At 41.6% G+C, this 12,246-nt stretch overlaps 1 protein-coding gene across 1 annotated transcript in view; it reads left to right on the forward strand.

Annotated features, from left to right (window-relative positions):
- Nucleotides 1-11,654, forward strand: part of SAXO1 (stabilizer of axonemal microtubules 1) — a 115,149-nt gene extending 103,495 nt beyond the window's left edge. The window contains exon 4 of the mRNA XM_018051921.1: nucleotides 10,551-11,654. Coding sequence (XP_017907410.1) covers nucleotides 10,551-11,551 — 1,001 coding nt within the window. The 3' untranslated portion in view covers nucleotides 11,552-11,654. The remainder of the gene's footprint in view (nucleotides 1-10,550) is intronic.

Below are 12,246 nucleotides of genomic sequence, written 5' to 3' on the forward strand. Positions count from 1 at the left end.
AGCTATATATCGATTCCACTCTTTTTTAGATTCTTTTCCCATATAAGCCATTACAGAGTATTGAGTAGAGTTCCCTGTGCTATAAAGTAGGTCCTTCTTTGTTATCTGTTTTATATATAATAGTGTGTATATGTTAATCCCAATACTCCAGTTTATTCCTTCCCTCTGCCCCCCGGTAACAAGTTTTTCTATATTTGTAATTCTATTTCTATTTTATAGATGAATTTATTTGTACACTTTCTTTAGATTCCACATACAAGTAATATCATATGGTATTTGTCTGACTTTCTTCACTTAGTGTGATAATCTCTGGGTCCATCCGTGTTGCTGCAATTGGCATGCTTTTGTTCCTTTTCATGGCTGAGTAATACTCCACTGTATACATGTACCATGTCATCTTTATCCACTCCTCTGTTGATAGACATTTAGGTTGCTTCCATGACCTGGTTATTGTAAACAGTGTTGCAATGAACGTTGAGGGTGCATGGATCTTTTCAAATTGTTTTTTTTTTTTTTTTTTTCTCCAGAGGATATGCCCAGTAGTGAGATTGCTGGATCAAATGGTAGCTCTGTTTTTCATTTTTTTTTCCCCAAAAGATTTGTTCTCGTTCTTTTTTTAAAAAATGATTTAATTTATTTATGTATGAATGTTCTGGGTCTTCAGTGCTGTGCAGGCTTTTCTCCAGCTCCAGCAGGCAGGGGCTGCTCTCCAGTTGAGTGTGTGGGCTTCTAATTGCAGCGGCTTCTCTTGTTGTGGAACACCGGCTCTAGGCCCTTGGGCTTCAGGAGCTGCGGCTGTCAGGCTCCAGAGCACAGGCTCAGTGATGTTGGCACACGGTCTTGGTTGCTCAGAGGCATGTGGGATCTTCCCAGATCAGGGATTGCACCCATGTCTCTTGCATTGGCTGGTGGATTCTTTACCACTGAGCCACCAGGGAAGCCCTGTTTTTAGTTTTTTAAAGGAACCTCGATACTGTTCTTCATAGTGGCTGCACCAATTTACATTCCTACCAAACGTGTACTTACCCAGGCTTAATGAAGTAGCAGTAGGACTGTTCCGAACCAGGCATGCTTAGACCTTTTGGGTTTATTCTGGCTCCATCTGTACCTGAGGGTAGGTTTCATAGTTCTCCTCTGAAATTCAGGTTTAAAATCAATTCAGTTTGTAGTCAAAGAAAACATCTGTCATTCGGTGTCAGTTGTAACCTATGTGTAACGTAGTTTTTTGAATAATACTTACCATATCATATAATCTCTGGTTAATTTTTTCCATTACTCCTCTAGGATATAGTGGCTTCCAAAACTTGGCCTTAAATGCCAAACATTTATTTTCTGCTTTTAGCACAGGGGATGCTGCGGTGAAGATGTGTTTAGTGAGGTAATAAGTGAACGAATAGTTCTAGATCTCTGTTTACAAGGGCTCCCGGTGACACGGTTTGGCATTACAGTTGCACATATTCCCACCAGGTCTGTTTCTCGGTGGGTGCCAGCCAAGGGCAGGAGTGAAGCCTGGGGAAGACCCGGGACATTTGCTCTTTGCTTCCTGCACAGCCTCATGCATATTTGAGGGGCCACATCCTTGCCTTATGTGTTGGCTGATCGCTCCTGTGATGACTTGTTTCTCTTATGGAAATAGTATTGCCTTAATAAGTCTTCTGCAGCAGTGTTTATGGTTTTCTGTCTATACATTGATTCTCCTTCCAAAGGGAAGGTGGGGTAGAAACCAAAGATCAAGGCCATTAAATAGATGTATTTCAATGGGTGCATCTCTATTCTGTCTATATGCTCTGCTTGCTATTGTTGCATAGGAAAAATATGCAGACTTTTCTCTTACTACTCTATGGCCAGTGCCTTTACTGGCCTCCAGAAAACCACTAGTAAAATTTGCTCCAGCAGCATTTGGTTGTAATTTTAACATTTTCAAAACACTGTGCAATTGGAAAGATTGAGAGTGTAATTACTTGATGCTCAGCTTTAGGTTTAGCTTTTCTTTTCTTTTTTTTTTTAAGGCACATTATTGAATGGAATCCCTTTTAAAGAGGTTCTTGCCAATTATGCACATGACACCCTGGCCCTGAAGGGCTTTTATTGATGGCTTTTCAGGCATGTGAATAGTTTGTCATGTGGAATTCTGAGGTTTTTTTGTAATATACGCTGGGTGGAGGAAGTTAGGAGGTTGGATAATAATGTGGTTTCCACTGTATTGTTGGGTATCAGAAATCATATGAGGCAACTCTCAGTTTAGGAACCTGTTTTCTTAACACTTCATCCATCACAGGAGAGGCCCAGAAAACCCTGTCCTACCCACTCCCATGTACCTTGAGGCAGTGTATAGGCATCTACAGGTAGATACCCTCGTTTCAGTGAGGCTTGAAGTCTGAGGGGGAAACATGTGGTTTATATTCAGCAAGATGGTTCCCTCTAAGGCCCCCTAATGCTTTCAAGATGCTGATAGAGCCATTAATAGCTCTTGGAGAAAGATTAGATTTTCAATTAAAATGAAGCCAATTTAAAATAAATAGTTGGTAGTATTATTAGCCTGAAATAAGCTTAAGAGTGTGCCTGGGGGTGGGGATGTCAGGACTTACAGCGTGGCAGAGTGAGGAACTTGACAAATTCTCTCCCCAAAAAGGCAACAATAAAACTGGACAAAACAGTAAAAACCAACCAGTTTAGGGTTCTGGAACTCAACCCAAGGGGTACAACAAATTGAGAACCATTTATTCAAGACAAACTACTAAACCATGTTATGAACAGTGGGAGTGTGTGGTGTTTTATCCTGGGGCTGCTTCCATCACCCCTCCCTCAAGTTCCATCTGTGTGGTAGTTCTGCTTTGGGCAGGCTAGGCTGCGAAAACCAGCAACTTTGCTGCCAGTGGGGGCTGATTGGAGAAAAGTGCGTACTCAGGCAATTCAGTAAAAACAATAGTGACATTAATGGCAAAAAAATTAGGGAAGACAGCTTCTGCGGTTAGTTTGAGGTTGCAGTACTACTTGAAACAAGCAACAGACCAGTAGATCAGTCAGAAATTTACCAAGAGACTCAGAGAATGAGACAGACTCAGAGGTGGGCCTTGATAAGCTCATACATATTCCTGATGGTCTGGAAGACTGTGCATATGGGCAAGGCAGTGTGCAGGCTCAAGAGATCAGAGAAAGGGTCTAGGTATTCACTCATCTTTCTTGGCTGAACATGATGCCTGGTGCATATGCAGAGGAGATATGAGATAGCCTGGCAGAAGATAAAAGCTGGGAAAAAGTTGCAAACTGTACAATCTTTGACTATATTCTCCAACTCACACACAGATTCATTAGCAAATGGTGAAAACCTTAGCGGCTTAAGGTGCCTAAGTATGTGTGCTTAGTCACTCTTTTGTGTCCAAGTCTGTGATCTCATGGACTGTAGCCCACTAGGATCCTCTGTCCATGGGAATTCTCTAGGCAAGAATAGCAGAGTGGGTTGCCATGCCCTCCTCCAGGGGATCTTTCCCACCCAGGGACTGAACTCAGGTCTCCCACATTGCAGGTGGACTCTTTATCGTCTGAGCCACTAGGAGGAGGGTGCTTACGTATAACTTCTGGTTAATCAGAGGCAGATTACTAAACTATCCTGTGATAGAGGGTAGCTCAGGAATTTAGGCCTAAAAGTAAGATCAATTAAAAAGAAAAAACTGCCAATACCATACTATAGTGATTACTGTAGCTTTGTAGTATAGTCTGAAGGCTTCCTAGGTGGCTCTATTGGTAAAGAACCCTCCTGCCAATGCAGGAGACATAAGAGACATGGGTTTGATCCCTGGGTTGGGAAGATCCCTTGGAGGAGGGCATGGCAACCAACTCTAATATTCTTGCCTGGAAAATCCTATGGACAGAAAAGCCTGCAATCCGTGGCATCACAAAGATTTGGATATGGCTTAGAAACTAAGCAATAACCACAGTCTGAAGTCCGGGAGCCTGATTCTTCCAGCTCCATTTTTCTTTCTCAAGATTGTTTTGGCTGTTTGCGGTCTTCTGTGTTTCCGTACAAATTATAAATTTTTTGGTCCCAGCTCTGTGAAAAATACCACTGGTAATTTTGATAGGGATTGCACTGAATCCGTAAATTGCTGTGGGTAGTACAGTCATTTTCACAGTATTGATTTTTCCAGTCTAAGAACATGGTGTCTCTCTCCACTGTTTTTGTCATCTTTGATTTCTCTCATCAGTGTCTATAGTTTTCTGTAAATAGCTCCTTTGTCTTAGGTAGGTTTATTCCTAGGTATTTTACTCTTTTTGTTGCAGTGATAAATGGGATTGTTTCCTTAACTTCTCTTTCTGATTTTGTTGTTGTTAGTGTATAAGTATGCAAGAGATTTCTGTGTATTTATTTATTTATTTATTTATTTAAAGATTTAAAATGTTTTATTTTTTATTTTTTTTAATTTTAAATCTGTGTATTTATTTTGTGTTTTGTGACTTTACTAAATTTTTTATTGAAATAGATCTAGTAGTTTTCTGGTGGCATCTTTAGGATTTTCTATGTGTAGTATCATGGCATCTGCAAACAGTGAGCGTTTTACCTCTTCTTTTCCAGTTTGGATTCCCTTTATTTCTTTTTCTTTGGTTGCTGTGGATAGAATTTCCAAAACTATGTTGAATAATAGTGGTGAGAGTGGGCACCCTCATCTTGTTCCTGATGTTAAAGAAATGCTTTCAGTTTTTCAAAAGTTGAGAATAATGTTTGCTGTGGGTTTGTTGTATCTGGCCTTTATTATATTGAGAATAGGTTCCCCCATGCCTACTTTCTGGAAAGTTTTTCTTTTTTTTAATCATAAATTGGTTTAATTTTGTTGAAATTTTTTTCTACATTGATTGAGATTATCATATGGTTTTTATCCTTTAGTTTGCTAATGTGGTATATCACATTGATTGGTTTTCATATACTGAAGTATCAGTATATGCATTGCATCCCTGGGATAAACCTCACTTGATCATGGTATATGATCCTTTTAACGTGTTGTTGGATTCTGTTTGCTAGTATTTTGTTGAGGATTTTAGCATCTATGTTTATCAGTGATATTGGTATCACTGTAATTTCCTTTTTGGCAAATGGCAATCCACTCCAGTACTATTGCTTGGAAAATCCCATGGACAGAAGAGCCTGGTAGGCTACAGTCCATGGGGTCGCAGAGTCAGACATGACTGAGCGACTTTACTTTCACTTTCACTTTCGCTTTGTCTGGTTTGGTTATCTGGTTATCAGGGTAATGGTAGCCTTGTAGAATGAGAAATAGTATCAAAATACATAGTGAGAATCCATGTTTGTAGATTGAAGATTCAATGCAGTTTAAAGTGCAGTTCCACCCAAATTTATTTATAGATTCAGTGCTATTCCCATTAAAATTTCAGCAGGTTTTTTGTTGTTGCAGAAATTGGCATGGTATGATCTAAATTTTATTTATGAAAATCAAACCAAAGTAGCTGAAAATTTGTCTTTTTCACAAATGGTGCTGAGATAATTCGATATCCACTTGCAGAAACATGAACTTAGACCTTACTTCACACAATACTAAAAATTTAACTCAAAAAGGATCAGAGATCTAAGTGAAAGAGCTAAAAATTTTAATCTTTTAAATTAAGACATAGGGAAAAAAAGTAAATTTTATAAAAATTCAAAATCTCTGTGTGTTTTAAAAGATACCAGTGAGAAAACAAAAAGGTAAGTGACAGACTGGGAAAAAATATTTACAAATCGCATATCTGGCATTGGATTTGTAGTCTAGAATACAAAAATAACTCGTAACTCAAAAATAAGACAAACAACTGTATTAAAAAATGGACAAAAGATTTGGGTAGATATTTTACCAAAAAGACAAATGAATGGCTAACAAGCACAAACAGTTCAGTTCAGTTCAGTCACTCAGTCGTGTCCGACTCTTTGTGACCCCATGAATCGCAGCACGTCAGGCCTCCCTGTCCATCACCAACTCCCGGAGTTCACTCAGATTTGCGTCCATCGAGTCAGTGATGCCATCCAGCCATCTCAAAGTCTGTCGTCCCCTTCTTCCCCTGCCCCCAATCCCTCCCAGCATCAGAGTCTTTTCCAATGAGTCAACTCTTTGCATGAGGTGGCCAAAGTACTGGAGTTTCAGCTTTAGCATCATTCCTTCCAAAGAAATCCCAGGGCTGATCTCGTTCAGAATGGACTGGTTGGATCTCCTTGCAAGCCAAGGGACTTAAAAGAGTCTTCTCCAACACCACAGTTCAAAAGCATCAATTCTTCGGCACTCAGCCTTCTTCACAGTTCAACTCTCACATCCATACGTGACCACAGGAAAAACCATAGCCTTGACTAGACGGACCTTAGTCGGCAAAGTAATGTCTCTTTTGAACACGCTGTGTAGGTTGGTCATAACTTTTCTTCCAAGGAGTTAAGCGTCTTTTAATTTCATGGCTGTAGTCACCATCTGCAGTGATTTTGGAGCCCCCAAAAATAAAGTCTGACACTGTTTCCACTGTTTCCCCATCTATTTCCCATGGAGCGATGGGACCGGATGCCATGATCTTCGTTTTCTGAATGTTGAGCTTTAAGTCAACTTTTTCACTCTCCTTTTTTACTTTCATCAAGAGGCTTTTTAGTTCCTCTTCACTTTCTGCCATAAGGGTGGTGTCATCTGCATATCTGAGGTTATTGATATTTCTCCCGGCAATCTTGATTCCAGCTTGTGCTTCATCCAGCCCAGCGTTTCTCATGATGTACTCTGCATATAAGTTAAATAAGCAGGATGACAATATACAGCCTTGACGTACTCCTTTTCCTATTTGGAACCAGTCTGTTGTTCCATGTCCAGTTCTAACTGTTGCTTCCTGACCTGCATACAGATTTCTCAAGAGAATGGTCAGGTGGTCTGGTATTCCCATCTCTTTCAGAATTTTCCACAGTTTATTGTGATCCACACAGTCAAAGGCTTTGGCATAGTCAATAAAGCAGAAATAGATGTTTTTCTGGAACTCTCTTGCTTTTTCCATGATCCAGTGGATGATGGCAATTTGATTTCTGGTTCCTCTGCCTTTTCTAAAACCAGCTTGAACATCTGGAAGTTCACGGTTCACATATTGCTAAAGCTTGGCTGGGAGAATTTTTAGTATTACTTTACTAGCGTGTGAGATGAGTGCAATTGTGTGGTAGTTTGAGCATTCTTTTGCATTGCCTTTCTTTGGGATTAGAATGAAAACTGACCTTTTCCAGTCTTGTGGCCACTGCTGAGTTTTCCAAATTTGCTGGCATATTGAGTGCAGCACTTTCACAGCATCATCTTTCAGGATTTGAAATAGCTCAACTGGAATTCCATCACCTCCACTAGCTTTGTTTGTAGTGATGCTTTCTAAGGCCCACTTGACTTCACATTCCAGGATGTCTGGCTCTAGATGAGTGATCACACCATCGTGATTATCCGGGTCATGAAGCTGTTTTTTGTACAGTTCTTCTGTGTATTCTTGCCATCTCTTCTTAATATCTTCTGCTTCTGTTAGGTCCATACCATTTCTGTCCTTTATCGAGCCCATGTTTGCATGAAATGTTCCCTTAGTATCTCTAATTTTCTTGAAGAGATCTCTAGTCTTTCCCATTCTGTTGTTTTCCTCTATTTCTTTGCATTGATCGCTGAAGAAGGCTTTCTTATCTCTTCTTGCTATTCTTTGGAACTCTGCATTCAGATGCTTATATCTTTCCTTTCCTCCTTTGCTTTTCGCCTCTCTTCTTTTCACAGCTATTTATAAGGCTTCCCCAGACAGCCATTTTGCCTTTTTGCATTTCTTTTCCATGGGGATGGCCTTGATCCCTGTCTCCTGTACAATGTCACGAACCTCATTCCATAGTTCATCAGGCACTCTATCTATCAGATCTAGGCCCTTAAATCTATTTCTCACTTCCACTGTATAATCATAAGGGATTTGATTTAGGTCATACCTAAATGGTCTAGAGGTTTTCCCTGCTTTCTTCAGTTTCAGTCTGAATTTGGTAATAAGGAGTTCATGATCTGAGCCACAGTCAGCTCCTGGTCTTGTTTTTGTTGACTGTATAGAGCTTTTCCATCTTTTGCGGCAGAGAATATAATCAATCTGATTTCGGTGTTGACCATCTGGTGATGTCCCATGCTGCAAAGAGCAACACTGAATAGGAACCTGGAACGTCAGGTTCATGAATCAAGGCAAATTGGAAGTGGTCAAACAGGAGATGGCAAGAGTGAACGTCGACATTCTAGGAATCAGCGAACTAAAACCGACTGGAATGGTTGAATTTAACTCAGATGACCATTATATCTACTACTGTGGGCAGGAATCCCTCAGAAGAAATGGAGTAGCCATCATGGTCAACAGACGAGTCCGAAATGTGGTACTTGGATGCAATCTCAAAAATGACAGAATGATCTCTGTTCATTTCCAAGGCAAACCATTCAGTATCACAGTAATCCAAGTCTATGCCCCAACCAGTAATGCTGAAGAAGCTGAAGTTGAACGGTTCTATGAAGACCTACAAGACCTTTTAGAACACCCAAAAAAGATGTCCTTTTCATTATAGGGGACTGGAAAGCAAAAGTAGGGAGTCGAGAAACACCTGGAGTAACAGGCAAATTTGGCCTTGAAATGTGGAATGAAGCAGGGCAAAGACTAATAGAGTTTTGCCAAGAAAATGCACTGGTCATAGCAAACACCCTCTTCCAACAACACAAGAGAAGACTCTACACATGGACATCACCAGATGGTCAACACCGAAATCAGATTGGTTATATTCTCTGCAGCAAAAGATGGAGAAGCTCTCTACAGTCAAAAACAAGCACATACACAGATACTCAAAAATTTTAATCATTAGGGCAAAGTAAATTAAAATACAATGAGATACCACTAAACACCCATATAGAATGCCTATAATTAAAAAACAAATCGTAATAACAAGTGTTGATGTGGAGAAATGAGAACTTTCATACATTGCTTGGTGGGAATGTGAAGTGGCACGCACCACTTTGGAAAAGTTTGCGGTATGTGGAAAAGTTAAACATAAATTAAACATATAGCCTAGCAATTTTGCTTCTTGGTATCTACCTAAGGAAAATGAAAAGATATAGCCTCACAAACACTTGTCTATAAATGTTCCTAGCGGAAATTTTCATAATAACGAAATGATGACAACAATCCAAATGCCCATCAAATGAAGAATGGATAAACAAAATTTACTCTAATACTAGTCAACAATAAAAGGGAGTCAACTGGTGCATGCTATGACAGGGATGGACTTCCTTTACATTATGCTTAGTGGAGGAAGCCAATACAAAACACTATATATTGTGTAATTCCATTTATAGAAAATGTCCAGAAAAGGCACATTTAGAGTGACCAAGAAATGATTAATTATTGCCCAGGGATGAGAATGAAGATTGCAAATTGGCTTGATTAGATTTTTAGGGTGGTGATGGAAATGTTCTATAACTAGATTAAAAAAATTTTTTTATTAAAGTATAGTTGATTTACGATGTTTTGTTAATTTATGTGGTACAGCAAGGGATTCAGCATAACTAGATTTTGATTATAAATTGTTGCACAACTCTGTAGAAATTATTATGTGTGTAAGATGGTGCATTTTATATTTATATTTCTATAAATATAAATGGTACATTTACGTTTATACAAATTATACCTCAAGAAAGCTGTTTAAAAAAAGTGTGCCTGTGGACTCCACTGGTATTGGCTATATACCTCAAAGACTACTTTTTTTCTCTTTGTAAAGTTGTAGGCAAGAGAATTCCCTGTGGATTCAGAATTGGTTAGCCAGCTCAGTGCCCCTTATTCCCCTGGAGTGCCACATTAGATGTATGTGGAGTGTATGTGTGATGATAGCAACATAATGGCAATTGCCCCATGGATGACCAGGAGGCCTAGCAGGTCTGGCTGGTGGCCCAGTCACTCTTTGCTGGTTCACAGAGGGCACCTTCCCTTAGAGGAATGGAACTGTTCTTGGATAAGGGAAAACCAGCAGTTGGACTCCTCTGTTGGAGTCCATTCCATGGGTCCACTCATGGCCCTGGACCCTCTACAGTCCCCACATGTAGCACTGTGGGTGTGATGAGACTCCTATAAATTAGTCTCTTCTGCATGTGTGTGCGTGCTAAGTCACTTCAGTCATGTCTGACTCTTTGTGATCCCATGGACTGTAGCCCACCAGGCTCCTCTGTCCATGGGGATTCTCCAGGCAAGAATAGTGGAGTGGGCTGCCATGCCCTCCGCCAGGAGACCTTCCTGACCCAGGGAGCGAACCTGCATCTCTTACATCTTCTGCATTGGCAGGCGGGTTCTTTACCACTAGCACCACTTGGGAAGCCTTCTGCTGCACAATAATCTGCAAATACCACAAAGCTGAAACATCAAACCCTTGGTTGAGGTGGTGGCAGGGATCTAGTCTGGTTTTCCTCTGTCTCCTGAAACATCTCCCTGAAGACTGGCTTGTGGCTTCTGGGAATACATGCAGGTTGAGTGATGGGATTTATGAATAATCACCGCTTCTGCTTTATTTTCAGCTGACTATTTACCCTGGAACCAACCAAGACGAGAGCTGCTTCGTCCACCTCACCACTACCGGCCGGCATCAACCAAGTTTGATAGTCGCACCACACAGCAGGACGACTATTCCATGAAGGGCTTGGTGAACACCAGGAGCTGTAAGCCTCCAGCTGTGCCCAAGCTCTGTAACATCCCCCTGGAGGATCTGACAAACTACAAGATGAGCTACGTGCCCCACCCCTTGGAGAAGCGCTTTGTGCATGAGTCAGAGAAGTTCAGACCCTGTGAAATCCCCTTTGAAAGCCTCACCACCCACAGAGAGTCATACCGGGGTCTGATGGGGGAGCCAGCCAAGAGCTTGAAACCTGCCAGGCCTTGTGGGCTCGACACGCCATTTTCCAACACCACTGAGTTTCGAGATAAGTACCAAGCCTGGCCAACGCCCCAGGTGTTCTCCAAACCTCCTGCCATGTATGTCCCTCCTGAAGAGAAGATGGACCTTTTGACAACTGTGCAAGCCCACTACACGTACCCTAAGGGTGCCCCAGCTGAGTCCTGCCGACCTGTGCTCTCGGTCAAGAAGGGTGGCCGCTTTGAAGGCTCCACCACGACCAAAGAGGACTACAAGCAGTGGGCCAGCACGCGGACAGAGCCAGTCAAGCCCATCCCCCAGCTGAACCTTCCCACTGAGCCCTTGGACTGCCTGACCACCACACGAACCCACTATGTGCCCCACCTGCCCATGATGACCAAAAGCTGCAAGCCCGTCTGGTCTGGGCCCCGAGGAAATATCCCTGTGGAGGGCCAGACCACATACACCATCAGCTTTACTCCTAAGGAAATGAGTAGGTGCCTGGCTTCATACCCTGAGCCTCCTGGCTACATCTTTGAGGAAATAGATGCTTTGGGGCACAGAATATACCGGCCCGTTTCTCAGACAGGCTCTCGGCGGAGCAGCCGTTTTTCTGTAGGTGATTCAGAAAATCCCAACCAGCAGGAGTTGACAGTGTCAGCCTGATTTTTAAAGGCTGTAATTTAGGAATTGCACAATACTTATAAAATCATATGGTTGAGCTATTCATTGGACCAAAAAAGAAAAAAAAAAAAGAATTCCCCAAAAATGGAAAAAAAAAATTTCATCGTTGTTTTCTGGACACTTGAATAAAACAAGAATCATTTGACTCAAGAAAAATGACATTTAATCACTGGCTAATCAGTCCCCTAACCCTCCCTCTGCTGTCTCCCCATCTTGGGCCCTTTACCTTGTGCTCATGGAATCAAAGCTGGTCTCTGAGGTTTCCTTCCCATCCAGATGTATTTTACTAGTTTAATCATTGTATAAATTGATATTATGATCATCCCTTGCCAAGTATGAAGTGCCAAAGAATAAACTTCATTTTGGGGGGTTTGAATCTGCAGGTCTGTGTGTTCACGCCATGTGCTGTCTACGCAGAGAGCAGGCCGTGTTTCTTGCGACCTCTGGGGATATTTCAGCCTAAGTCTCTTGTTGCCTCCTCATCCTGGTAGGGGTGCCTCAGGCCTGATCTGGAGTCTTGTTTTGGGGCCTCTCTGTCCAGGGCTGCTTCACAGGGCATCTTTCTACCTCTTTACATCATGACATACCAGTAACAGCAGTGTTGTCTGATGGGGTATGAGTCTTGTCATGAGTCTTGGCCATGAACCGGGCACTGAACTGAAGTTTCCTCTCCGCTC

The sequence above is a fragment of the Capra hircus genome, chromosome 8 (assembly GCF_001704415.2).
Source record: "Capra hircus breed San Clemente chromosome 8, ASM170441v1, whole genome shotgun sequence".
Taxonomy (NCBI): domain Eukaryota; kingdom Metazoa; phylum Chordata; class Mammalia; order Artiodactyla; family Bovidae; genus Capra; species Capra hircus.